General features: G+C 35.3%; 3 protein-coding genes and 1 pseudogene across 4 annotated transcripts in view; 1 reads left to right on the top strand and 3 right to left on the bottom strand.

Moving 5' to 3' along the window:
- SPTA1 (spectrin alpha, erythrocytic 1) overlaps positions 1 to 8,821 on the bottom strand; it is a 76,449-nt gene extending 67,628 nt beyond the window's left edge. Inside the window, exon 1 of the mRNA XM_082449174.1 lies at positions 127 to 8,821. Coding sequence (XP_082305300.1) covers positions 127 to 363 — 237 coding nt within the window. The 5' untranslated portion in view covers positions 364 to 8,821. The remainder of the gene's footprint in view (positions 1 to 126) is intronic.
- Positions 1 to 27,591, top strand: part of LOC309654817 (uncharacterized protein) — a gene marked incomplete at its 5' end in the record, with an annotated part of 165,772 nt that overhangs the window by 129,177 nt on the left and 9,004 nt on the right. The window lies entirely within an intron of this gene.
- OR6K2 (olfactory receptor family 6 subfamily K member 2) lies at positions 14,990 to 25,342 on the bottom strand. Its single transcript, XM_082425881.1, is given in 4 exon segments — positions 14,990 to 17,194; positions 17,196 to 17,708; positions 17,710 to 17,823; positions 17,827 to 25,342. Coding segments are annotated over 4 exon segments (951 nt in total). The 5' UTR covers positions 18,037 to 25,342; the 3' UTR covers positions 14,990 to 17,080.
- Positions 25,494 to 26,141, bottom strand: LOC309644544 (olfactory receptor 6K3-like; annotated as a pseudogene). The gene has a single exon. The product of its transcript is annotated as an olfactory receptor 6K3-like (transcript).

Raw genomic sequence — 27,591 nt, 5'->3', positions numbered from 1 at the left:
CAAAGTCTAATCTTTCTGTTACATCATCCCTCTACAGTTTACCAGATGTACACCTACATTATGAAAATGTTTCCCTCCCTAGAGATCTTAGAGTCTACTCTGGGGAAGTCAATGAAACTAAATGACCTGTATGTTAGTTGGGTCTTCATAGCTTTTATCGCCTGCAATCTTGATTTTCTCCAAGATCCATTTCTCGAGGTCATCTGCATCTCGTATGAAAACCTGGTAGTGATAGGAATCTTCAAGCTTCTGACCCCTCTCAGCAACCAGTTGCTTGAACCTCTGGTACCAGTTCAACACCTCCTGACGCCTCTCCTGGATCTCTTCTGCTGTTTCCAGCACCTTTGGTCCACCACTCTCCATAGCCTGCAAGTTAAAAAGCTTCTACCTATTGCTGGTTCTCAGATCTCTAGTATACTGTCCTTTTATATGTCTCAAGGCATTTACTCATATTGGACTTATGTTCAGATATCTTTAAGCCTATAAAAGCCTGTTTTTAGAAAGACTGTAGTACATTTATATAATTTTAACCATAAACAGCTACAACTTATGCTAATAATTCTTGATCATTCAGAAAACTTTTCCAACTTTTCACATAAGTGTGTGCTAACATTAATAAATTTAATAAACTTAATAAAGTTCCATAAATGCTTATTATTGGACTAATAATCGAAGACAAGTTTAAATTAGCAAAATCACAGAGTTTCAGATTGATAAAAAAGAAATATAATTTTATTGCTTTCAAAGGCTGAAAAGGTGTTAACATGTACTGATAAGGATGAACTTAATTTAATGAATAAATAAAAATGGCTTGCAATTAACTTGATGAATGATATATCCCAAAGTTTGAAAAGATTGAATTCTTCTTACATAAAAATATAACTAATATATTGTTTACCCTTTTTATTTGTTTTATTTATAAACACTACAAATCAAAAGTTTGGCACATTTGCAACCTAATTATCACAAATTTCAAATTATTAGCATCTCAGTAATTGACTTTTGCTATATAAGACATTATATTACTATCAAACAACATAAAATATTATTTTCCTATAGTGGAATCCAACCTATTTGTGACAACATTCAGCAAAATCTCTATAGGGTCCACCTTCATTCTTCTGGATATAAGCACAGTTTTCCTAGCTTACCACAATTAAAACATTCAATATAAAGCTTAAATTTTTGTCTCCTTCTGCTATACATAATTGCTATTCTGTGGATGGCCTTTACAAGTTTGGCTATAGAATTAAATCCGTCTATGGAGACTCAAACCTTTACTGTGTGTTACTTTGCTCCAAGTTACTAGGTTGTTCTCCATGTGAACCCATGTAAACAGGTCATTGCTAGATTTTGGTGCTGCATAGTCAAAAGCTCAAGGTCATTGTTTAAAGTGAGACATTCATAAAAAGAGTTAAAATTAAACTTCTTTACTTCTTAAGAATCAAGAAACAATTCTTGCTGATCCTGTCAAAGATAGTACAGAAAAGTCAAAGGAGACAGCTTTCCTAATTATATTGGTGACAAATTGTACTGTAAAGAATTCTGTACTCACGGTTTCCTTTGGAAAGTGTTACGCTTTTCCTAAAGGTCAAGAACCTGTCAAAATAAAATGTATCCAAAAGACAGAGAGAGAGAGAGAGACAAAGAGAGAGAAAGAGAAACAATTCACATGTAGTTGTCTAGACTAATTCAGATAGAGATGAGAGAAACGTTACATATGTGGCAAGACAAAGAAAAAAAATAACCCTTTACTTGGGCCAGAATCCCGCCAGCTACAATCTACATTATCTTCAGGAGACAGATTCAGCTGAGGTAGCTGCTAACTTTCACAGATGCTGGGTGACTCAGCGGCTTGCAGGACTATGGTTTTCAAAGTTTCTCAACAGGACTTTATAAAAAATGAAAGCAAAATTTTTAGATGAAAAATTAGGAAAAAAACTCAGTTATAGATGTAAGATAGAGGCAGTGTTAAGATGGCGTTTTGTTTCTTTGATTAGTTTTAGATTTTATATCTGACAATTGTAAATCAGGAAGGAATTCTGGGATGCCCATTCTTCACACTCTGTGCAGAATTACAAGAACTCAGGGCATACATATGTTCTTGTTCTAACCTATCTCTAGGAAATGCAAATCAACGACTCCGTCAAAACCCAACTACAAATTTTTAGCAGACTTTAAGCAACAAGACATCCTAATTCTTGCTGTAGAGCCTTTGTCAAAATAGAAAGAAAATTTTATTCTTTGCCTTGCAGATTGGGTTTTTAAAAGTCTGATTTAACGTTACCCTTAATCATTTAAATAAAAAGAACAAAAGAAGTAAGATATATGTTTTTTTATTTGTATTTTGTGAAACAAAAATTAGGATACTTCATTTGACAAACTAAAGAAGTCATAAAATATTTGAAAATTGGACAGAGTTCTAAACTGTAGGATAAAAGTCATCCTAATTTATGTATTATTTTTAATGGAGAGAAAAGAAACAGAAATTCTTCTCCAAACATATAGTTCTTTTAGGCAACTTTACAAAAATGAAACAAACAAACCAAAAGAAAACAGTGGGATGGTTTCAGACCCTCCTAAAAAACAGTGGGTCTATCCATGCCAAACTTCATTCCAATATAAATCCAATTTGAATAATCTAGCTTTCATGGTCTACTAGGGTAGATCAAGGTTCTACATTTCTAGTTTCCTTTCTTCCTGGATCATCTCACCCAATGAAATTGAGAGAGCTTTAAATTTTCTTCTTGAAAGTATAATATTTACTTTTGCACATAGTTTCTTTATATTAAAATCAAATTTGGGTGCTAAAGGCATGAACACAAATCTTAGAGAATACATTATATCACATGAACCAGGGAAACTCTGACTGGAATTGGTTAGGGAGGAAATATATTTTTAATCTTTATCCAAGAGATAAGAATCAATTCGAATCTACCGTGTCTTAATTTATATATTGACATGATTAATTTACATTAATTTCTACTCTTCAGAAGATTCTGTGAAGCAGATATTATCAACCTCATTTTTATATGAGAAAACAAAAGTAGTCTCTGAGAGGTAGTCTCATGCCATGGTTGTTTGGTTTGTAAGTATTTAAACAAAGGATAAAATCCATGTGAGTGTGACCATCATGCCACTCATCTGTTTTAGTCAATCTTCTCTTAGTCCCCCAATATTTCTGGTTGACTTATTCCACGATCTTCTCACCAAGAGTGTCAACCATGTGATAGCATTGTAACCAAAGAAATATTAGGACCCAATTAGCAGGATTGGTCATCATGAAATAGAATAAAAGTGGACCAGAACAATAGTCATTAGAGCAGGTATCAATGTGAAAGTGCACAGGAGACAAGGAAGAGAATTTATACATCAAGACAGAAGTGTTCTTTGAGTTTTCAGTTGTCGCACCCAGGAGAGATTCATGCTAATAGTTTCTGTGCCAACACCCTGGCTGCCACTCTGGCTGCTGCTGACTTTAAATTCAGTCCCACCCTATCTTCTCACTCCCTTTAGATTGACAGAGTTTCTTCAGTCTCTGAGCATATTTACCATTATTAGTACAAGTATCAGGGTGTCTCCTTGGGATTGATGGAAGGGCATGATGGAAAACTCTTAAACCCTGGTAGCTTAACACTTGGACCTCTGACCTTCTTGCCACTATTATAGTTTTCCAAGAATGCTTATTGGCTCTCAGGACATGGAGGCCTTGAGTACAGGTGACACAGGTAAAGAATGTATGAGAGACACTGTAGATGTTTAGAATCATGTATAATCTTTAAAATTGCATGTAGCCATGTATATAAATGAGTGCTAAGAGGTTACAGGGAAAGCGTGAGTTGATCACAGACAGCTTCATTAAAGAGAAGTCTTATATTCAGTTTTACAGGGTGGGAGTAATTTGGAGAGCTGTTTTATTTGATCATGGTTATCAGCTCTGGGCAGAACTGTACTTTGCACACTAGTTTTATCAGCACTGCCCAGCTTGCCTGAGTCTCTTCTCAGTTATCAGATCTTCTTTTCCTGGACTCAGAAACTCCAAGAGATGCTTTATATCCCCAAATTCTAAAGTCTCTCCAATTTGCAACACTAAAATTCATACGCTTACTGTGGATATTTTGGAGTTCAACTTTCTCGGCCCATTTACCAACAAGGAAAAATATGTTAACTTTAACGTAAAACTAAGTTTTCCCATGGAATAGAAGTCATCATTATTTTATTTTTAAAATTTTATTTTTGTTTCTCTAGTTAGTTCTCATTTTAAAAGGTCTCAAATAGTTGTCTCCTAAATGGGTTAAAATATTAAATATTGTCATTCAAAAAAATAGAAAGACCTTTTTGCAGTGAACTGTATCCACTTTAACTCTTATCTCTTCGGGTCCTCTAAAGTTATTTGTCCCTTAACTCTATAAGGAAAATTACATAATTAAAGTTTACAATCCTATAATAAAAAATAAAACTCTTTTTTTCCCTTACCATTATCTTCTCTCACTCTCCCTTACTTATTTTATTATTTTTCTGTTTTATTTATTTGGTATTATTATTCAATGCGAATAAGAAAAAACAAAACCCATGATGTCTCCTTTAACAACAAACTATGTAATTATAATTGAAAAAGACCTTGGGATAATGGAAAGTGCACTGGACTTGAAACTGAAACCATCTAATCTGAAGACTCAATTCTACCATTTTATAATCAGATGAATATTGGAAATTTGCTTAAATTTTATTAAGTATATAATGGGAATCGTAATGACAAGGCTACTTATTCCAGATAATTTTTATATGACTTAATTTAGATGGTTGATTAAAAAGCACTTTATTTAAATATACACAAAAAAGAATTTTTATTGTTATGAATAATGCCAAGCACATATATTTCATTTACTTCAAGTCATATATTTTGTTCTGAATCAGAAATCTGAAGTGCTTATCATTTAAAGAATGATTTGCAATGTATCATTAGAAAATCTTATATAAAATTGCTGAATGTTTCCATCCAGTGATAATTATCTCTGAGTACAGCAACCCTTAAGGAAACCATATAGGCCTAAATCTTTACAAACTTTATAAAAATGGCATTTTTGGTGACATGGTCCTACTCAGGGAAGAAAGAGCACAACTAAAAAAAATATTTCTTATTAGAATAAAGAAAAGTAGAAGCCAGGACTAAACATTATTTCCTTTATAACCATGACTAAACTATGAAGTTTAATTCTTATATTTAAGGGTTTAGATTCCCAAGATATCAATAAAATCTTATTAAACATGTAAATAAAGGCCAGTCATTGAAATTTAAGTGGATTATCTGTGACATTGCTTCATTTCACTATTAAAAATTACTCTAAGTGTAAATACACTATGTATCTTATCTTTATTCATTATCGCTGGCTCCCCTGTCATCCTCTGTTGAATGTGTGAATAGCCTTAGTTTTGTATAACATAACTTTTTTATAAATTATAATTTTGTCAGGAGACAAAGAATACCTCTGTTTATTTACTCTTTTAGTGAACCATTACTGAGCATTTCTCTGGGCAAAGAATTCTAACAGGCATGGGGAATATAGAGATGACCAAAATAAGATACCTACTTTTAAAGAGTTCACAAACTAGAGCGCTCACAGAAGACATGTAAACCATGACACAGGATAGAATAAAAATCATACTAAGTTGAAGCTCAAGAAATGTGTTACAGAAACACAAAACAAAGACTGTTTCTTTCTTGTTTCAGCTAATTATAGCAGGAGATGTTTTGCCAAATCTGGCTCCCTGTGCACCTATGCTAAATAAAAATACAGAGACAGAGAACTGGAAGATAAGAAATAGAGAGGCTTTTTATTTTCTTTGCCAGGCAAAGGGAAGACACAGTAGGCTAACACCTCGAGAACTGTGCCCCCCTCCTTGGGGAATCGGAAAAGATTTTATACGTGGGGCCCATGGTCTGGGGTAGGTGATAAGGGTCAAAGTAGTGAAGGTCTTGCATTTCTTTTCTTCTGCAAATTCATGGCCAAAGCTGGCATCAGGCAGCTCAGCAAACTGGTTTGTTGTCACTGAAGTTATGGCTCGTGACCTTCTTTCTGAAATGAAGAGTGCTACAAGGGAGTGTAAGGGGAGAAGAAATGCCAAGTGCAAAGAGTAATTCATATGGAGTCAGAGAATAATCAGTTTTGTGAAGGACAAGTCTAGCTACAAGTGTTTGTTAGTAGTAACAGCTAAAGAATAACCAAGATTGCTTAACTCTTTCAGGCCTGTTTATGTTGTTTCTCCAGCCTGTTCATCATTTCCAAATTTTCCTTGTTTATCAGAAAAGTCTCATTTCTATTTTTGCTGCAACAATGTCAGGACAGAGGTAGAATTTTATGAGTCCTTCTGGATTCAAAGAATAAACGATGGGACTGTGTGAGTCTTTGCCCCATTTTCTTTGTATTCTATGATTAATCAATCTCTGAGGACATTTCCTAAGTGAACAGAAATTGGATGGATAAATGTCCCACATAGAATCAGTGCACAGAAAAAATAAACACAGCAGCAACGCACTGAAAACATAAATACAGATACTGGCATAAATATACTTTGTTAATGGGTATGTCTTTTGTCTTATTTGATAGTAGATTGGCATGTGTGCACTTTTATGGCTTCCTTGATCTCTTTGCTCCTTAGACTAGATAATTGAGTTAAAGGATGGCCATAATACTGCAAAGAGTGGGCTAATGGCCACTACAGGAAAAGGAATCCTTAGTAGAGAAGCACAGGGATGTAAAGGCTACATTTCCAAAAAAATATCAAGAAAATAGCAAGGTGGGAAGCACATGTAGAAAAGGCCTTTGGTTTCAGCCAACAGAGCAGATAATGTAGGATTACTGCAATGATACAAACATAACCCAAAACCACAAGCAGTATAACCATGATGATCTCCACAGCATGTACAATTTCTAAAACCTTGATTAAAATAATCTATCAGTGTTCATGCATGTCAGATTCAGGATGAGGTCAAAGTTGCAAAAGATATTTTGAATTTGATTTGGACCACAAAATAATAGTGTAGATATCAAGCAATCTCAGGAAGTGGCATGAAGAAGCCACAGAAACAACAGCCTACAGTCAGCTGAGTGTAAGACTGAGATGTTATGATTGTGGGGTAATAGAAGGGGTTGCAGATGGCCAGGTATCTGTCTGTAGCCATGGTGGTGAGTTTGTAAAGCTCAGAAATGACAAGAGAGTAAAATAAATGCATATGCAGGAGGCACTTAGTCAGAGAAATGGTCTTCTGCTCGCTGACTTGATTGGAGAGTATCTTGTGGATGATGGTTATAGTATACCAGATCTCCAGGAAGGAGAGGACACTGATGAAGAAATACATAGGAGTGTGGAGGTGGGAATCCAGTTTGATGAAAAAGAAGACCATAAGGGTCCCAGTGATGATAAACAGGTAAATTAGGAGCAAGAGATAAAAATAAGAGTTCATCTTCCTGCAAATGAAAAAAAAAAAAAATCCAGTGAATATGAATTCAATCACTGCTGTCTGACTTTTACTTAAAATCTTCTCAATGTGGGGCAGAAAAAAAAAATAGAAAGAAAAAAGGAAGTAGTAATTGGATAATCAATTCATTCATTTATTATATTTTTATTTGTTCATTCAAGTATTTGGTCAGAGCTTACTATGTTCCATGTGCTGTGTAATATGGTCAAATGAGAGGGATCACTTAAAAAGAACTAATATTCCAAATGCATAAATTGCTGTATTTCTCCTAGCTAGCCACACCGTAAGATTCAGCTTATATAGTCAATTGCCTCTGTTACCCAAGAACACAACTTTATAATTAGCAGAATTGTCCCCTTTATATTTCCTTCATTTCTTTCCTCTATATCAACCCCTCTCCTGCTCAGAATAAAGAATAAATCAGGGTTCAGCTCAAATAATACTTCCAATGAATTATTCTAGTTAGATTAAATTTATCTCTCTGTGGTACTCCCATAGCAATTAATTTTGCACTTTCTATATCATGGTTAATAATACAATACCTTGTCTGCTTCTCCAATTCCTTTTTATACTCTATTTTAATCAGATGTTTTACACTAATAAGTGCTCAGTAAACATGTGTGAATGTGGGAGGCAGGCTTGCACACCAGCACACTTAAGCAGTCATGACTCCAACACAATAGAAAGGCATACACAGCCCACATATAGGAGACATCCTTGTACGCTGTTGATGAGACTGTAAATTGGTGCAACCATTATGGAAAACAGTATGGAGATTTCTCAAAAAATTAAGAATAGAACTAGTACATGACCCAGCTAGTCCACTCCTGGATATTTAACCAAAGAACACAAAAACTCTAATTTGAAAATATATTTGCACCCTTACATTCATGGCAGCATTATCCACAATAACCAAGATATGGAAGCAACCTGTGTCCATTGATGCTCAAATGGATAAAGAAGATGTGATACACACACACACACACACACACACGCACACACACACAACGGATTATTAGTCAGCCATAAAAAAACAAAATCCTGGGCTTCCCTGGTGGCGCAGTGGTTGAGAATCTGCCTGCCAATGCAGGGGACACGGGTTCGAGCCCTGGTCTGGGAAGATCCCACATGCCACGGAGCAACTAAGCCCATGAACCACAACTACTGAGCCTGCACGTCTGGAGTCTGTGCCCCGCAACAAGAGAGGCCGTGACAGTGAAAGGCCCACACACCGCGATGAAGAGTGTCCCCTGCTTGCCGCAACTAGAGAAAGCCCTCGCACAGAAATGAAGACCCAACACAGCCAAAAATAAATAAATAAATTAATTAATTAAAAAAAAACACGAAATCCTGCCATTTTCAGCAACATGAAGGAAACTTGAAAGTGTTATGCTAAATGAAATAAGTCAGATGGAGAAAGACAAATAATATATGATTTCACTCATATATGGAATCTTAAAAAAACAAACACAATAAAGCAAAAAAAACAGATACAGAAAACAGATTAGTGGTTAGCAGAGGGGAAGGCTAACCGCTAATTGGGTTAGTTGGGGAGAGGGTAAAATGGTGATGGTTGGTAACTAGACTTGTGGTGGTGATCTCTTTGTAGCATATACAGATGTTGAATTATAATGCTTTCCACCTGAAACTTACATAATAAAAAATATATGAATGGAAATGAATTTTATTGAAAGTGGAGAGGTAAATAGCATATGGCTGAGCAAGTTGAATTCACAACTATGACAAATTTGACCTGAATTTTGAAAAGTGAGAAAAAGTTTGTCATCTCCCTTTTTCCTGTAGATGAGCGCAATAAATTCAGTTCTTCTCAGTGGGCATGTCCTATGTGGAGCAAACAAATAACATGGAGAAAGAAAATGATATATGTAATTGGAGTTGGAAAGAGTGTTTGACTACTTGATCTCCAATACTTTTTGGAAGAAGATAGGGAATAAATATATAAATGAAACGAATGCCTTATCCCACTTAATGGAACCTTCATTCTTCCAGTTCTTTAGACCAAATTATTTGGAGTCAGGCTTGTCTCCTCTCTCACACCCCATATTCAATCAGTAAGCAAATCAATTAGTGATACCTTCACAATATTTCTAGAACCAACTACTTTTTTTTTTTAATTACAACTTCTTTATTATATAGAGTTTTAGTACTTACTCATTGGACAACAGATAACATTTTAAAGAAAGAAACAATATAAACTATATCCCTCTCCTCAAGAATAGACCTAATATAACTGCTTCAGGGGTCTCTTCACTTTGCATACCAGATATCCTAAAAGTTTATTGTGATATGATTTGAGATCACTGGATGTTTTGGGCAGAAATTATTTCAAACAGAACCAGAGAGAAGTCACCTTGGCCACTGAAAGTCCTGGGAATGTCACAACAGCACTCCTGGTACTGTTGGAAAGAGTCCCCTATAGTCTTGAGATATTATAGTAGTTTGTGAGTCATGAATTTAGGGACTCAGGTTTTAGGAGCCAAGGCAATGACAAGGGCCCCATGATGCCTGGTGATATTTGAAGGAATCTGATACTTAGGATTCAGATGTAATGACCAAATGGACTTCTCATTCTAATTGTCAAAAGGAAGCCAAATTGCTGAATTGCTCTCTTGCTAGTACAGAGAAAAGGACACCGCAGTGTATTATGGAACTCCACCAGGTAAAAAGGCTTTATATGTAGCATATTTTACTGTCGAGTTTAATCCTGGGTTTAAAAACAAAACTCATAAAAATATATTGATTTCATTTACCATCTTCTCTCTTTTAAACCTACTACTCATAGGTGTACGACTTAATATTTGGAAATGGCAGGCCACAGGATTCATCCTTTTTATTTAAAATAGTGTGTGTGTGTGTGTGTGTGTGTGTGTGTGTGTGTAGGTGTGTTTATTTTTTTTTGCATATAACCTATGCACTTCCTCCCATATACTTTATTTTTTTAACACCTTTATTGGAGTATAATTGCTTTACAATGTAGTGTTAGTTTCTGCTGTATAACAAAGTGAATCAGCTATACATATACATATATCCCCATATCCCCTCCCTTTTGAGCCTCCCTCCCACTCTCCGTATCCCATCACTCTAGGTAGTCACACAGTACTGAGCTGATCTCCCTGTGCTATGCAGCTGCTTCTCACTAGCTATCCATTTTAGATTTGGTAGTGTATATATGTCAATGCTACTCTCTCACTTCTCTTTTACTTCACTACGTGTGACAAACTCTAGGTCTATCCACCTCACTACAAATAACTCAGTTTTGTTTCTTTTTATGTCTGAGTAATATTCCATTGTATATATGTGCCACATCTTCTTTATCCATTCATCTGTCGATGGACACTTAAGTTGCTTCCACATCCTGGCTATTGTAAATAGAGGTGCAATGAACATTGTGGTACATGACTCTTTTTGAATTATGGTTTTCTCAGGGTATATGCCCAGTAGTGGGATTGCTGGGTCATATGGTAGTTCTATTTTTAGTTTTTTAAGGAACCTCCATACTGTTCTCCATAGTGGCTGTATCAATTTACATTCCCACCAACAGTGCAAGCAGGTTCCCTTTTCTCCAAACCCTCTCCACATTTATTGTTTGTAGATTTTTTGATGATGGCCTTTCTGACCAGTATGAGGTGATATCACATTGTGGTTTTGATTTGCATTTCTCTAATGATTGGTGATGTTGAGCATCCTTTCATGTGTTTGTTGGCAATCTGTATATCTTCTTTGGAGAAATGTCTGTTTAGGTCTTCTGCCCATTTTTGGATTGAGTTGTTTGTTTTTTTGACTTTGAGCTGCATGAGCTGCTTGTATATTTTGGAGATTAATCCTTTGTCAGTTGCTTCATTTGCAAATATTTTCTCCCATTCTCAGGGTTGTCTTTATGCCTTGTTTATGGTTTCCTTTGCTGTGCAAAAGATTTTTAGGTTTCATTAGGTCCCATTTGTTTATTTTTATTTTTATTTCCATTTCTTCAGGAGGTGGGTCAAAAATGATCTTGCTGTGATTTATGTCATAGAGTGTTCTGCCTATGTTTTCCTCTAAGAGTTTTATAGTGTTTGGTCTTACATTTAGGTCTTTAATCCAGTTTGAGTTTATTTTTGTGTATGGTGTTAGGGAGTGTTCTAATTTCATTCTTTTACATGTAGCTGTCCATTTTTCCCAGCACCACTTATTGAAGAGGCTGTCTTTTCTCCATTGTATGTTCTTGCCTCCTTTAGAACCAACTACTGCTTAAAACATTCATACTGCAATCCTGGCCCAAGCCATCAACCCTTGCCTGGATTTTGCATAACCTCCAAAAGTGTCTGCTTTTGCTGTTGCCCTCTTTCAGTCTATCCTCAGCACCAAACTAAGATAAATCCTATTAAAAGGTAAATGAAATAATTTTGCTTCTCTGCCGAAAACCCTCCAATGGGTCCTACTTTACTCCAAATGAAAAGCAAAAGCCTTTACAATGGTCTTTTAGTTCTTATGTAATCTGGCCCAACAAAACTTTTTCTGACTTCATCATCTATGTCTCCACATCCACCCCAATCACTCTATCCATGTGCCACCTGGAATGCCCTTACATTATAGTCTTTGCACTTCCATGCCCTCTACCTAGAACATTCTTCCTTGAAATATTCACATGCCTAGAACTTATTTTCTTGTACTTCTTTTGGCCATAATTCAAATAATACTTGCTGAGAGATGCCGTTCCCGATTACCCTACTTAAAATTAATCACATTCTAGCCCCAAAACTCCTTATTCGCTAACCGTATCTTATTGTTTTTTCTCCCTACCATCTCTTACTACCATTTAAAATATAATTACATTTTACTTAGATTATTGTCCACCATCCTTTCATATGTAGACTCCGTGAGTACAAGGATTTTTTTCTCTTTTTAAAATAGTTTTATATGTAATGCCTAGAACAGCAAGTGGTACAGAGTTGGCATGTAATTCCCTCTTTAGAATTATATGATATATACCATTTCTATTCCTTTCAGGTTGCTGTTACATACAGAGCAAGTTTCTTGAAATGCCTAAGACAGAGATAGGTCAAAGTCCCTATGGCTGATGGAAAAGATATAATTAGGTAACCATACTCATATTACAGAGGAAAAGTGGTGAAAGTGTTAATTGCGTCAGGCTATGAATATGTGCAAATGAATAGGTTAGAATAGTGATGGGAGGAGAAATTCTGAACTTATAAGTAAAATATCTAAGAAATTGTTTCCTAGCTATATAATGATCAACATTTTAAAACCTTCAGCCTGCCATTAAGTTTTAGATTGTTCATACCTACTTGCCCTAAGGTAAATGAATTTAAAAGAGTAACAAACACTCTTTTTCTAGGAATCTAGATGCTCTGTTTCAATAGACAAATTGAAAATCTATTATTCAAAATGCAGAAAAGTTAACAAGAGTAAAATAATGTCAGCAACAGAGCGGTAACTCATAGCATCTCCTCCTTTTTGCACTCTCCGTAGATGTGACAGTACAGAAAATCAGAAGTCATGAAGCAATTCAATAGTCATTTATTGAGGCCATTATTATGTAGAGCCCAGTGCTAGGCACAGGGAGCAATGCACATATGAACCAATGACACAGTGCTTCAAGTCGGATGTATTAATGATAATTCAAGGTAGAAAGCAAGCAGTGTCATAAGAGCGGTACAGATAAAGTACAATGAAACTTCAGAGCAGTTACTGCCCATTGTCTCTGGAGTCAGAGTGTTGGGATTCCTGTCCTTGTTTGGTTACTTTTATGGGTAAATTACTTACCTGCTCTTTGTCTCAGTATTTTCAACTGCAAATTAGAAATGATGAGATGACTTATATTGTAAGTATTAAATAAAGTAAGAGATGTGAAACACTATGTGCTTGGCACATAGAGAAAATGTTAGTTATAATCAAAATAATTATTTATTCTCATTTTTTAAAGGGATGAATAAGTTAAAATATGCTAATTAGGAGAATTTAAGAACAGCACAGTCAGTAATGCTGAGACAATACTATTAAGTATTGCTGTGGTGAGAAAAGCATGGCAGTTTGAAGTCTGGACTCATTTTTGTTACTTGCTCTATCATTAGCCAACTATGTGAACTTAAAAAGTCTGTTTGCTTCAATTGTTTTCTTGTTTTTTTGTTTTTTGATCTGCACAGTGGATGTGATAATATCAACTGCATGAGTTTGTATGAGGATTAAGTGAGTTAATCCAGTGAAAACTTGGTTTATAGGCCATAGTTCTTATTAAAAGCAGCCTCAAGTCCTCAAGCCCATGTTGGTTTGTACCAAAAACTTTTCCTAAATTAAATGCAAGTAGAGTTCTAAAGGTATATAAATAAAGATTAAAAAATAAAGGTAAGTATATAATAAATATTCTTCATGTCTCAGAACAAATATAATTTCTCTTTGCAATTTTTCTTGATTTTCCAGCACAGTTACTAATTCTGCTATGATTTTATGAATTTTGTTGTTATTACTTTTTATATTTTACTTTTATGGGCCTCTCCAATTCTTTAGTGGAAACTCTTTTAGGTAGAGGTTGTATCTTTGTCCAGAACTTACCACACTGCTTGACATGTAAAATTTGCTCAATAATTAATTGTTCAATATGTTCATGCAGATAAGATTTCTGATATTTAAAAAAGTGATGGAAAGTAGTTAACAGTGAACATTAATAGCCATCTTCAGATTACATGCGTCATTAGTTATGAAGGATTTTCAGTAAGTGATTATATATTCTTTCATTCATTTATTTATGTATTTAATATAATCTCCCCAAAATATCATAAAATATAATAAGCAGGTTGGTGAGGTGGGAAGCAGCGTGAGAGAACTCACTGCTCAACCCTCAGCAACGTGAATTCAAAAAATATCACTGTAAGAAGTTCCACCAGTAGATTAACGCCGCGATCTCCCCTCTGAATGGTGTCCTTACTTTTGACCATCAGACACTGCCATACGCTGTTTCTTTTCCTTTTGTTTTTCTCTCAGTTTGGAATCTTCTTTATTCAACACACATGAACACACACACGCATGTACAGATACACACAGGTTAGCTAGGAAAATTACATTCACAATTTGGAGTGAGGGCGTATTTACAATTTGGAGTGAGGGCGTATTTAATCTTAGAACATTTTTAAGCAGCGTAGTAAAGCAATAAGATCTAAGTTTTAAGAAATAAAGTAGTCTCAGTTGGGAGAGCAGATAGAAGGTGAGAAAGTATGGATGTAAAAAGGTAGTTTCAGCTATATGCATTTTTAGGGACAATGATAAATTTTGAGGGACTAGGAAAGTGATAAATAAATTTTATATTTTAAGGCAGTACAAGAACTTTTAAACATAAAATTCTCTCTGTGTGTCCATTTGGGCCTCCTCTCTCTCTCCGTAATGTGCAGTGTGCATCTGCATTACACATCAAAAAGAACTTCCCCCATGTACAATGCTTGGTGTCAGTCTATCTATCTCTTGTAAAAATAAAAAAAAAAAAAAAAAAAAAAAAGAACTTCTCAAAGATGGGAGTGTCTGCTGGACCGTAAAGATCGTTTTTTTCCCTTTCTTCTGACCCTAGCAATGTAACTTCTTTAAAAAAAATATTGTTCTTTCCCAACTCTGTAGGGAGTCATGATGACTTGATGCTTGCTTTGTAACTGCTTGCCTGGACTATATATCCTTGTTGAACTTTATGTAAAATATCAATATGCCATTTTGATGCATGATATTTTGTCTCGAAAATGTATCCGACTGTGCCTTTGACCTCTAACAGGAGGAACAGTTCTCAGAGTTTCTGAGAGCCTGTCTCCCTGGTTATAATGCTCAGTTTGGCTCAAATAAAGTTCCCTTTATTCTTCTTAACTTGATTGTTAATTGGACTTTTATTGAGAAATTGATTATATACTACAAAATCTTAAAACAGACAAAACAGATAAGAAAACTGTGTAACCCTTTCATATGCTGGAGATTTATGTATATCAATTCTGTAACAATATTGTACTTAGAAAAGTACAGTTAAAATAATTAATCAATCAGTAATTTCATTCCTCATGTTTTATGTAGAACATTAAAAATACATACACTATTTATACCCAGCAACACTTCTCGTATCCCTTTTTCTCTCTTCCCTTATTTTCTTACACTAAGTATACTTTCTGAAGACTTTCATTTACCAAGACCTCTCCACCCACAACCTATGATTTTTCTCACATTTTCTCTCTTCTCTATCTGAATTCTTTATTAGATAGCATTATCCTCTTCTTATAAGACATTTCCCTTCACTTCTGTCTTTGCATCATAAAACAAGGGTGAGGATGAGGGCATGGCTATGGCACACTAGTGGGGAAGTGAGGCTGACTACCATAGGATTCCTAGGTGGGCTAGGGAAGAGTGAAAATCTACTAACATTTGCATAGTAATCAGCTTTATTATTGCATCCCCATGAGGTGTGAGCCTCAGAGGAAAGCACCTTTTATGAAGCATGTATAAAGAGAAGAATCCACAAGAGAAAGAGCCCTCAAACAAAATAAGATTAAAAAAAATTAAGAGTCCAGCATCCTGAAATCCAAGGGAGAAGAGGTTGAAAGGGAAGCATTGTTGTCCAATATGGTTGATCAGTTTTCTGGGACAATCAGAATGCAGCATGGTGATATTGGTTTATTTACTCAGTAGATATTTATTGATATTATTGCTTAATTAATAAGTACAAAACATTTGATTACAGTGAAACCAAGGATTACATTTTTCAATTTATCATGAAAAAATATTGATTAGCTAATGAATAGATTAGTTATATTACTTAACTTTTTTTTAGAGCCAAGGTTTTTGTTTGTTCATTTATTTCACTTAAAATATTTTTCAGTGACCTTTTTGGCCTGAGATTCTTTGCCATAGTCCTTAACTACCACAGAACTGCAACCAACCCTTTATGGGGTTTCTCTCTCTGTCAGTTTTAAAGAGGCCTATCCATTCTCCTCATTTCTAGTGGTCATTGATATTAATGAAGTTGATTTGGGGTTCAGCAAAACAGCCTCCACTAACTTGACACACACAGGCTCATTAGAGGTAGACGCAGGGCTTAGTGCCTGTTATTGACACAGACATGGAATTAATATTGTGTAGCACTGCCAAGATATAAATCATACAAGGGATTCATAATAGAACGTGCTAAAAAACATCTAGACTGCTATTTATCAATACATGAATACTCAATTAGAAATTAGGGTTATTCTTCAAGTATATCCATTAGGAATACCATGGAGAGAACTTAGTCTTATGAAGATGGTTTTTCAATTACCGTATCTTACAAACAGAAGTCTCAACCCTGTTAAAATTAGTAAATTTTTACCCAGATTACTTCCACAACTTAAATTTACCTTGAATAAACTGAGTGGTGGAAAACTTAATCAAAAAAGTCAGATCCAAAATATGTCAAATTGAATAAAGTTTGAAAGAAATTATTGAGTTCAGTTATTAGTGAATTTTGTTTATTGGTGACTTTTGGGAGACCGGTTTTAGCAAAAGGCTGATGGGAAAGACGTATTGCAGAGAGTTGAGGATAAAAAGGCTCCAACAATTATATAGACTCCCAACTGCTAGATCTTACTTGAGGTCCCTGGTCTTATGAAAAATGATGTTAGCTTGACTTATGTGCTTTTTTATAGCTTCCTTTATCTCTTTATTCCTCAGATAGATAATGGGGTTAAAAAAAGGGAGACAAAACTACAAAAGCCAGAGCAATGGCTGTATCCCAGAATAAGGAGTAGGTGGCAGAAAAGTGTAGGTACATGAGAGCCGCACTGCCAAAGAAAACCAGAAAGACAGTGAGGTGGGAGATGCATGTGGAAAATGCCTTGCAATGACCCTCCACTGAACGAATACGTAGAATTACAGCCACAATACCAACACAGGACATGAAAATGAGCATCACACCTGTAATGATCTCCACTGCATGGACAACATCCACTGCCTGAATCATGACGATGTCTTGTGTGTCTGGGCAGGCCAGGCTTGGCACTGGGAGGAAGTCACAAAAGATATGCTCAAGGTGATTAGAGCCACAAAATAGCAGTGTGGAGATCCAGGCAATCTCAGTGAGGGGCATGATAAAGCCACAAATACAGCAGCTTAAAGTCAGCAGGACACATAGTTTAGGGGTTATGATAGTGGGATAATGAAGAGGGCTGCAGATGACCAGGTAACAGTCAAAAGCCATAGCTGTCAGGAGACAAAACCTCACTCATGCCTGGGGAATGGAAGAAATACATCTGCAGGAGACAACCACTTAAGGAAATACTCTTCTCACTAAGCAGGCAAGACAGCACCTTTGGTATGGTAACTGTGGTTTACCAGATCTCCAGAAAAGAAAGGGCGTTAATAAAGTACATGGGAGTGTGGAGGTGAGTATTCAGCTGGACCACTGTGATGATGACTAGGTTTCCAACAACAATGAAAACATAAATGAAGAGCAGTGGAACAAAACAGATGACAGGATCTCCCCAGGAATAAGGGAAAGCAGAGAAGATAAACTGAGCTGTGGTTTGATTGGGGCTCTCCATCTCCAGGTGAGAAATGAGATTTCAATTCCTACTGCACTCAAGCCTTCTAGGAGATGCTTACTATTGGTCATAGAGTGAGTACACTTACCAAATGCCAGCATCTGAATAAATCCCTGTATTTGGGCTGTAGAAGAAGAAGGAATATTCCATATTCCATAGATACTTACAACTAAAATTGGAGTATGGAAAAAAAAATACAGTCAGAAAACACAGCCAGTATTTTAGACCAATGATTCTCAAAATTCAGAATGCATCAGGATCAGTTGGAGGGCTTGTTAAAACTGAGATTACGGGTCCCCATCCTGAGAGTTTCTAATTCAGTAGGTCTGGGGTAGGGTCAAAGAATTTTCATTTCTAACAGATTTCCAGGCAATGCTAATCCTGCTGATCAGAGGACCATTTTTTAAAACCACTGCATTTAGACAAAGAAAGAACTAGATGAGGTAGTGAAAGAATAGCAAAGTGATGTTTTTGCCCATATTCAAGTCTTATTGATTTTCTAACAATCTCCCCATAACTGTTTCAAAATTCTTCCTTCTAAGCTTTCAGTTCCTCATCTGATTCTTGGCATATGATTTAATTGAATATTTTAATGATGAAGACAGACATCATTAATAAATTCCACCCTCTTCCTCCTTTTTCTGCCTCTAAATAACACATCCTTTCTTTCATCTCTCTTTTCCTTCTCCATCTTCTAGGAAAATGGATCTGAAATGTATTTTGTACCAGAAGCCTTTAGTCAAATGAAATAATTGATGGAAACTGACTATGTCAAACAATAAATGCAAAGCTTTTCTAGTATAATTATATTGGGTTGTTGGGTGGAGATAGAGAGCTGTAGTGTTCTGTAGAATACAGTTTAAATACAACACATTTTAATATATTGTCCTATTCATTTATTTCCTGTTCAGAACCATTTGTTTTACTTTCTTTAATGATTTCCTCTCTTCTGCTATCAAATATGCACAAATCTTATCTTGAGAGGAAAGTCCTATCTCTATTCAGACTATTTCTTTCCTTTGTATCAACATCGTTATTTCCTATCATGTTAATACGTATTTACTGTCTTCATTCCCTCCTGAATCCCTTTGAATCAATTATCTTTCAACTTTCCATATCTCTTTTCTTAAATTATACCAATGACTTTCTGACTGAAAATTCAATGGCCTCCCTCTGTCTTTGTTGCCACTAATCTTTGAAGGTCAATCACCCAATCCTTGGAAGTCTTTCCTTCTTTTGCCTATTCCACACTACATTATACAGGTTTACCTCATTGGCTATTCTGTCTTCCACCTCCCAAGTTTATGGAAATAACACAAAATTCTATCTTTGTTCTTTGTTTCTCATTCCATATTCCCTTCTTCAGAGATAACTCATTTATTCAAGATTATTGATCAGCTCCTTAGGTTTTCAACTCTCATTAATTAATGTGACTCCAGAATTCCTTGCTTTGTATCTCAGTCCTGAGCCCCATATTTTCTTTAGGACTCTCCCACTTAGACGCATCACCTTGACCCAAAGTTGCCACCTCCACCTTTTATGGAGTGAATTGGGTCCTTCCCCCAAAATTCATATGTTGAAATTTTAACCCCGATACCTCAAAATGTGACTGTATTTGGAGATAGGGTCTGTAAAGAGATAATTAAATTAAAATGAGGTTATTAGGTTGGGTCTTAATCTGATATGACCAGTGTCATAAGAAGAGGAAATTTGGACACAGTTTCAGAAGGAGGGTCATAGGAAAATTCAAGGAAAGGCAGCCATCTACAAGCCAAGGAGAAAGGCCTTGGAAGAAATCAACTCTGTCAAAACCTTGATCTCAGACTTCTAGCTTCCAGAACCGTGAGAAAATAAATTCTTGTTCAGGCCATTCAGTCTGATACTTTGTTATAGCAGCCCTAGTAAATTAATACACCATCCTTACCCCCGACACTCAACCATTTTCCCTTGCTGATTTTCTTATTTTTGTTCTTCTAGATACCAACTTTACACATTTTTGCATCTATTGTCCCATCACGTCTTAAACCTAATTAATCATCAAAGTCTGCTTAACTTTTTTTTTGCTGTAGTATCAATATCTTTTATTTCCATTGTCTTACCCCTAATTCAATGTCTAGTCATAATGTCTACATTATTGTAATGGGTTTCCAAATGTTTCTGCTTCCAGTCTTACTTTTCTCATACAAACCTCCATTCCCTCAAGATTAATCTTGCTAGAGCATCAGTTTACTCATGTGACTCCCCTTCTACACCTATACTTAAGTTTTACATTCTCATCATTTTCTTCCTCTAAACTGTCCCTTCTTTAAAAAGGAAACAATCTCAAATCCTCTAGGATAACACTTTTCTAATCACTGAGATAGGAAAAAATAAGCTCCCTTTTTGTCTGTCCTTGATTAATAACCTTGTGTTGTGTGTGCATTAGGAAAGGGCACTTTATTAATGGTCTATTATTTATATTAGCTATGGATATATTTCTTCATTGATTATGTGATTAAGTCCCATCAAACTCCCAACTACATTGTCTTTCTTTAATATTGCACTGAAACGATTTTTTGTTATTTCAGCAGAAAACAAAGCCATCTTATCTACTGTTGCTGTAAAAATTATTCATTACCAATACAGTTTGGTAAACCTGTTATTAATCCAAACATGTCACTTTCATTTTCTGGTCTCTGAATATTTCTGAAAGAAATCTTTCCTGCCTGAAATATCCTCTTGTTCTTTCCAAGCTCTGCCTCCTTTTTATTTTATTTTATTTTTTTGAATTTTTGAATTTTATTTATTTTTTTATACAGCAAGTTCTTATTAGTTATCCATTTTATACATATTAGTGTATATATGTTAATCCCAGTCTCCCAATCTGCCTCCTTTTTAAACTAACCAAATTCTACATGTGTTTTTTCTAGTTTAACCAAGCTAATCCCACATGTCTCTAATCACTCTATTTCCTGTAATATTTATATATCTATATATCTTTTCCTCTTAAAATAATTTTCCCTTTTAAGTGTTCTTGATTTTTCATATGCATATCTGATCTTTCCCATAAGTCTTGATGTCCCCGGTAGTAGTCACCACATCTTGTGACTATGGTTCTATGAACTAAACTGGTCTACTAGTTCAAGAAAGTGCCCCTGAGCAGACCCAGGTCTAATTCCCTATTCTATTGAAGAGATGTGGCCTAGCCAAAGAAAAGGTAAGGAAAATCGAAACCAAAAAGAAAAACTATTAGACTTTCCCCAGTGAACACTCTATCTTTATCCAAAAACTCAGTAAAGTCTAGTACAATTGTCAGTGATGTTAATACCTAACAGTGAACTGGAAATCTCACTTGATTCCTGAAACACTGATTCCTGAAACATTTCAGGAAACAATCACAATGCTCATTTGTTGTTTTAAAGCCATCCCATGAGCTTTGACCCCCTTTGTATCCCACCCATTTCTTGGGAAATTTAGTAACTGAAATCATTTTTCTTTGTACTAACATGCCTTATAACAATCTTTCCTGATTCCCCCTTGCCCAGCCTTCCCAACAGTTACTCACAGTATCTACATTCATACTAGGGCTGTCTATTGTCATGTGTGAGTATTTTTCTTTCTCTGGGTATCTACCATTCCCCAAAATTAGTTAATTTACTGACGTTGTTGCTGTTGGGTTCCAAAGTTGGAATAAACATGGGTGAAGACTCTATCTTTCTCTACCCTGATGTGGTCAACCATGTAAAGCTACTGAGACAAGAGACAAGCATCTTTTTCTCTGCTGCTATGTTTCTACCCTGAGCTCTCCATCTAAACTATATTTCCTTCATCAGTCAGTGATTAAAAAGATCTGACTTTCCTGTAGAGCTCTTTCCCTCTCCCTCACACCTTTGTGTATACAAGTATATCTTTTCCTAAGCCTAACTAGAAAGAGAAGATGGACTCTTGGGAATTCTACACAAGTGAGTTAAGATAAGTAAGAAAACAATTATTCATGTAATGGTTCCAATTAGGAAAAAAGTTCAGGCCTGTAATTAGGAGAACCCCAATCTGAGGCAACTCCAATCCAGGAAAAATGAGAAAATCCAGGAACTTGAGTCATTGAAATAAATGTTTGTTTGCTTTTTTTTTAACTTCTTTTCTATGGCACTTCTGATTGGATTAGCTTTTAACTAAATCAAAAGCTGAAATTCCAAGAGTCATATCTGAAGAATGTTAATGCAGTAGAGGGGAGGAGATTTGTGGAACAATAAAAAGAGTGATCTGGGCTTACATCTACTTACTTATTTCTAAGAAATTCAGCCAAATTTTGGAAAAATAATTGGCCTTCCATATGCTCCACCTATTAGCTCCATATTGAAATTTGTAGCCAGTGTTTTAGCTAATCATGTTGATTTTTCCCTGTTTTGCCTCTTTTTTTGTGCATAAAGTTCAGGGAAGAGAAATGACAGGTAGGACAGTGCCCCAAAAGTTAAAGCAAATCAATAGTTTTTGTATGTTACTCCTATTAAGATTGTTTCCATTTTCATTCATTTATTCACTAAAATTTCTGAGAATAAAAAAGATTAATAAAATGTAATCCATTTCCTTCATTTCTTTAAATGTAATGACTTTTCTTACTCAAAATAAACTAAATAAATATGCAGTAATGAGTGGTATTATGATTTCAGACAAAAACACTCTCACAAATTTTCCTAATACAACAGTTACTAGTTAAAGAATATCACATAGAATTAATAAGAATTTTGTGCCACATTTGGACTAACCCAAAACATTTTGCTTATGTACATATGACAAGCAACAAGGATAAAAATGTAGAATTGTCTTTTCTACTTGTTAAAATTCAATCTGTTGTGCATATTTCTTTTTCCCACATGGTTTGAAGAGTTTTTTAGCATTCATTTTACCTTGAAAGATTTTTTAATTCCATAACTTTATTTTCAAGCACAGATCAAGTGCAACGTGACTCTAAGCCACCCACACAATGAAGAAAAAATGTAGGAAGGAGAATGTAATGTCCAAAGAATGACTCCTTTGCATCTCTTTACTTTCCACTACTCAGCCCCTGCTCTATTTCTAAATGATCTCAAATCCCTTTAATGTGTAAAAGTTCTTTAACATACAAAAGAACAGGTAGCATGGTTAAATAACTACACATCTGATGCAGGTAGTCTTTCTGGAAATAATGGAATTATTTTAAAAGATTATTAACAATACAGTTCTAAAATACCTACAACCTGAAAGAATATCTTAAGATTCAGATAAGAAGCATTAGTTATTAAATTTCTGAAATCTCAGGATGGTACAATGTCAGACAAAGCCCACACACAGAAGAGTACAGTAATTTATTAAGTGTTTCACACATGGTTTTTAAAACAATAATCATTTATCCTCACACACATAAGTCTGTTAGTCAGCTGCAATAGGATGAGCTATTGTCAACTTCAGGCTCTGGGCTCTGCGTTCTGGGCTCCAGGCACCAGACTTCAGGTCAGCTCCACATGTCTCTTGTTCTCTGAACCAGTGACTCTGAGGCAGGGCTTCATATGGGTCCAGTGATGAAAGGGAAGCAGCTATCTGAAGCAAACCTAATTACAAAGGAACATATTCAATACCTGTAACATTCATTGATGTCTCAATAGTCAATTAAAGGAAAAGCCCAATCCAAATCTGTGTGACAGGAAAGTATATGCTACCCACCATGAATCCATTCGTTGTAAAGTTATGAATTTATAAATCTGTTGCAGGGATGTGAAGAATTAGGACCAAAGACTCAAATTACCACAGTTTCTTATTATAGTTGTACTACAATTTAGCTTGCCAGTGATAGAATTGATATGCTCCACAGAATAACTAGACTTTCATTTAATCTATACATCAGTTTCCATACTATTGAAGTTGTATCAAAAGTGTTACATTGATACATTATTTGTGCAACCATTTACAAAAGCAATATTTTTACCAAGAGCTATAAACATATTTGCACATTTGCTTTTAATGTCAATTTCTTGAAATTTACCTTGAAACAGAAGTTTTTGAAAATGGAAAGGACTTTATGCAAGAAAATGATAATTGCCCTATTTATAAGAATGGTGATAGTCAAAAAACAATATAGAGAAACAAACAATAGAGAAACAAAATGGAGAAATAATTTGTATGTCCAATCAGTGAAATACTTTACCATAATTAAACTGATGGTTTTAAATATATTGTGGAAACATGAATACATTTTAGTACATAATTTTGTTTTAACATATTTATTATCATATCACATATATATTATCTTAAAAATATTATACAAATTACATATTTTAACAAAACATGGAAGGAAAAATAAACAATGTTTTAGAGAGGTGGATTAAATCATTAATAAATTTGATTGACTTTAGATGGAAATATATGCATTTATTATGTTTTAACGCTCTCTTGCATTGATTCTAAATAAGATAATAAGTTTCCATGGGTAGGAATCTGACGTTCCTAATTGTTTTTTTATAGTAGTTAACACAATACCAAATGTAGTCCATGATGTCCCAGTCATGATAGCATCACATGCAGATCACATCAGTACATGTATTTTTTTCTTTTTTTAATTGAAGTATAGTTGATTTACAATGTGTGTTAGTTTCAGGTGTACAACAAAGTGATTCAGATATATATATATATATATACACATATATATGTGTGTGTGTATGTGTGTGTATATATATATACATACATACATACATATATTCTTTTCTATTTACCATAGCCAAGACATGGAAGCAACCTAAATATCCATCTAAAGATGAATGGATAAATAAGATGTGGTATATTTATACAATGGAATGTTACTCAGCCATTAAAAAGAATGAAATAATGCCATTTGCAGCCACATGGATGGACATAGAGATTATCATACTAAGTGAAGTAAGCCAGCCAGTACATGTATTTTAAATGTCAGCAAAGCTGACTGAAAAAGAAACAAAGATAGGGGGATAAAGTCAATGGCCTGGGTGCCAGGAATTCTTGCTTCTTCTTAATGTCCAGTAACTTATTGAAAGGGCTTAGAGAAATCACCTTAGTAACACAGAGAGTTATCATGTACTGTCACTGAACTACATGGGTTTCGTAAGGAAACTAAGAGTATTGTAAAGACAGATTAGATATCAAAGAAAGGCATTGAGTAGTAAAGGTAATACCTATTAGTATTATATTAACATTTATACAATTAATCATTTTGAAATAACAGAGTAAATTAAAATCAAATAAACAAGATTATAGATACAGAAAAAAAATTATACTGACCTTAGAAAGTCAGAAATAGAATTGTTATTGTTGTCATCTCTGTAAATCCTCGGAGGACTTTCTTTACCAGTCTATTCACCAGCTTATGGTGAAGAAAGTTGGACTAATTGTATAATTCTTTGAAACCCTAGTCTATTTGGGCTCAATATTTTGTGAAGAAGTTCCATTTGTATAGAGGACTGCAGCCTAAATTACATACCAGATATATTAAACACCTTTGGGGAGCAAAGAAGCTTCTTAATAGCATCTTTCATGTCCTTATTTCTCTGGCTATATATAATGGGATTGAAAAAGGGAGCAAGCACAGAGAATGTTAGAGCAATGGTGGTGTCCCAGAATGGTATATAAGTAGCAGTGAATCTAAGATACATGAGGGCCACACTGCCAAAAAACAGCAGGAAGACAGCAATGTGCACAGCACAGGTGAAAAAGGCCTTTTTATGACCCTCAGCTGAAGAGATGCCCTGGATAACAATGACAATTCGAATGTAAGAAAGAGAAATAATCAGACCTGTTATTAGAATAGCGAGAGCATGAATCACATCTTGCACCAAGATCACAAAGGCATCCGTGCAGGCTAAATTTAATAAAGGAGTGAAATCACAGAAGATCTGATGGATTTGGTAGGAACCACAGAAAGGTAGGATAGAAATCCACATAATCTCAGGTAGAAGGATGAGGAAACCAAAGATACAAGATCCTGCAGAAAGCTGAGCACATAGTCAGGGAGTCCTGATGGTCAGGTAGCGGAGTGTGTTTCAGATGGCAACATACCTGTCAATGGCCATGACAGTCAGCAAGCCTCCTTCAGTGTTTCCAAGTGTATGGAAGAAGTACATCTGCAAGAGGCAGCCAATGAAAGAGATGGTGTTTTTATTGCTGATCAGATTAGAGAGCGTCTTAAGAATGGTGGCTGTGGTGTATCAGATCTCAAGAAATGAAAAGATACTTACGAAGTTATACATGGGATTGTGAAGATGGGCATCCAGCCTTACAGCAAAGAAGATCATTGGGTTCATTAGGTTCTTGATTACAATAAATGTGTAGATGAAAAGTAAAGGAAAAAAGTATAGGAGGCCACCATCCTGGAGTTTGGGGACCCCAGTGAAGATAAACTCAGTCACTGCCGATAGATTTCCACTCTCCATATCCCCAGTAGAGCTACCTGTGAACGAAGAAGAGGGTACACCCAACTAACAGAGAAGAAAATCAGTGCAGCATAAATGTAAATGGTATTTTGTTACCTGGTATTTTTGTGTTTTGACATTTCCCAGATTCAAAATAACTGATAACTTGTCTATATCTCACCTTTTTGTTTGAGAGACAATATAGCATGATGATTAGTAGCATGGGTTCAAATCAAACATTCTGAGCCTGAATTTTCATTCTGCCACTTATTAGTTGGGTAAATAAGCAAGTTACATAATCTCTCTGAGCCTCAGAGTCTTCTGTAGTTGAAAAATATTAGTGCAGAATTATGAGTATTAAAGGAATTAATGTATCAAAGTCCATCATATTAATATTGATCCATATTTGTTAGTTATCATTTCCTACCTTGAACAGCTTTCTAAAAGAATAATATTAACAATTTATTAACTGTTGTCATTAACAATTTATTAATTGTCATTTAGATCTTGTTCACTCCTCAATCACTTGCTGTATGACTGCTTTCTCTACTACCATACAGAAGCCATTCTGTCCTATGTATCAGTGACATGGTAACTGCAAAACAGTGAAAAAGTTTCAGTCATTACATTACAACTACACTTTGGCATCAGAAACTACTGATTGCTACTACTTGAAGATTATCTTCCTTGGCTCTCATGAAACCACCGTCTCCAGGTTTGCCTTCTTCCTGAATGGAAGCTTCCTCTCGGGTGTTTTGTTGTAACACTGTTTCTTATTTTATGTGTTATAAACTCATCTTCTTGACCCATTCTATAAATGGCTCTGTGCTCCAACTTCCTGCTGTGGTCCCTAAAACCATGTCCTTCCTTGTTGTTGATGAACACATACTCTCTGTAGTTTTCCGTTCTTTCAGATCTCCAGCACAGATATGTTTCCTGAACTTTAGACCTGTATATCCAATATTCCCCATCTGCCACTCTCTCATGCTGCACTATGGAAGTTTTCAGAGTTCACCATGATTTCTCCTGGGTCATTGCTTATGTGAATGTTAACCCTCTTCTTAGAAGCCACTCTTACTCCCTTTTCTTCACTTGAATACTTCCTAGGCTTTCCTCAAGTTTCAGCTCAGCCATTGCCTCCTATCAGAAGCTCTACAACTCT

This window comes from Balaenoptera physalus, assembly GCF_965194825.1.
Source record: "Balaenoptera physalus genome assembly, chromosome: 1".
Lineage (NCBI taxonomy): Eukaryota > Metazoa > Chordata > Mammalia > Artiodactyla > Balaenopteridae > Balaenoptera > Balaenoptera physalus.
The sequence above is the reverse complement of the archived record's forward strand: the minus strand, read 5'-3'. Positions and strand labels throughout refer to the sequence as shown.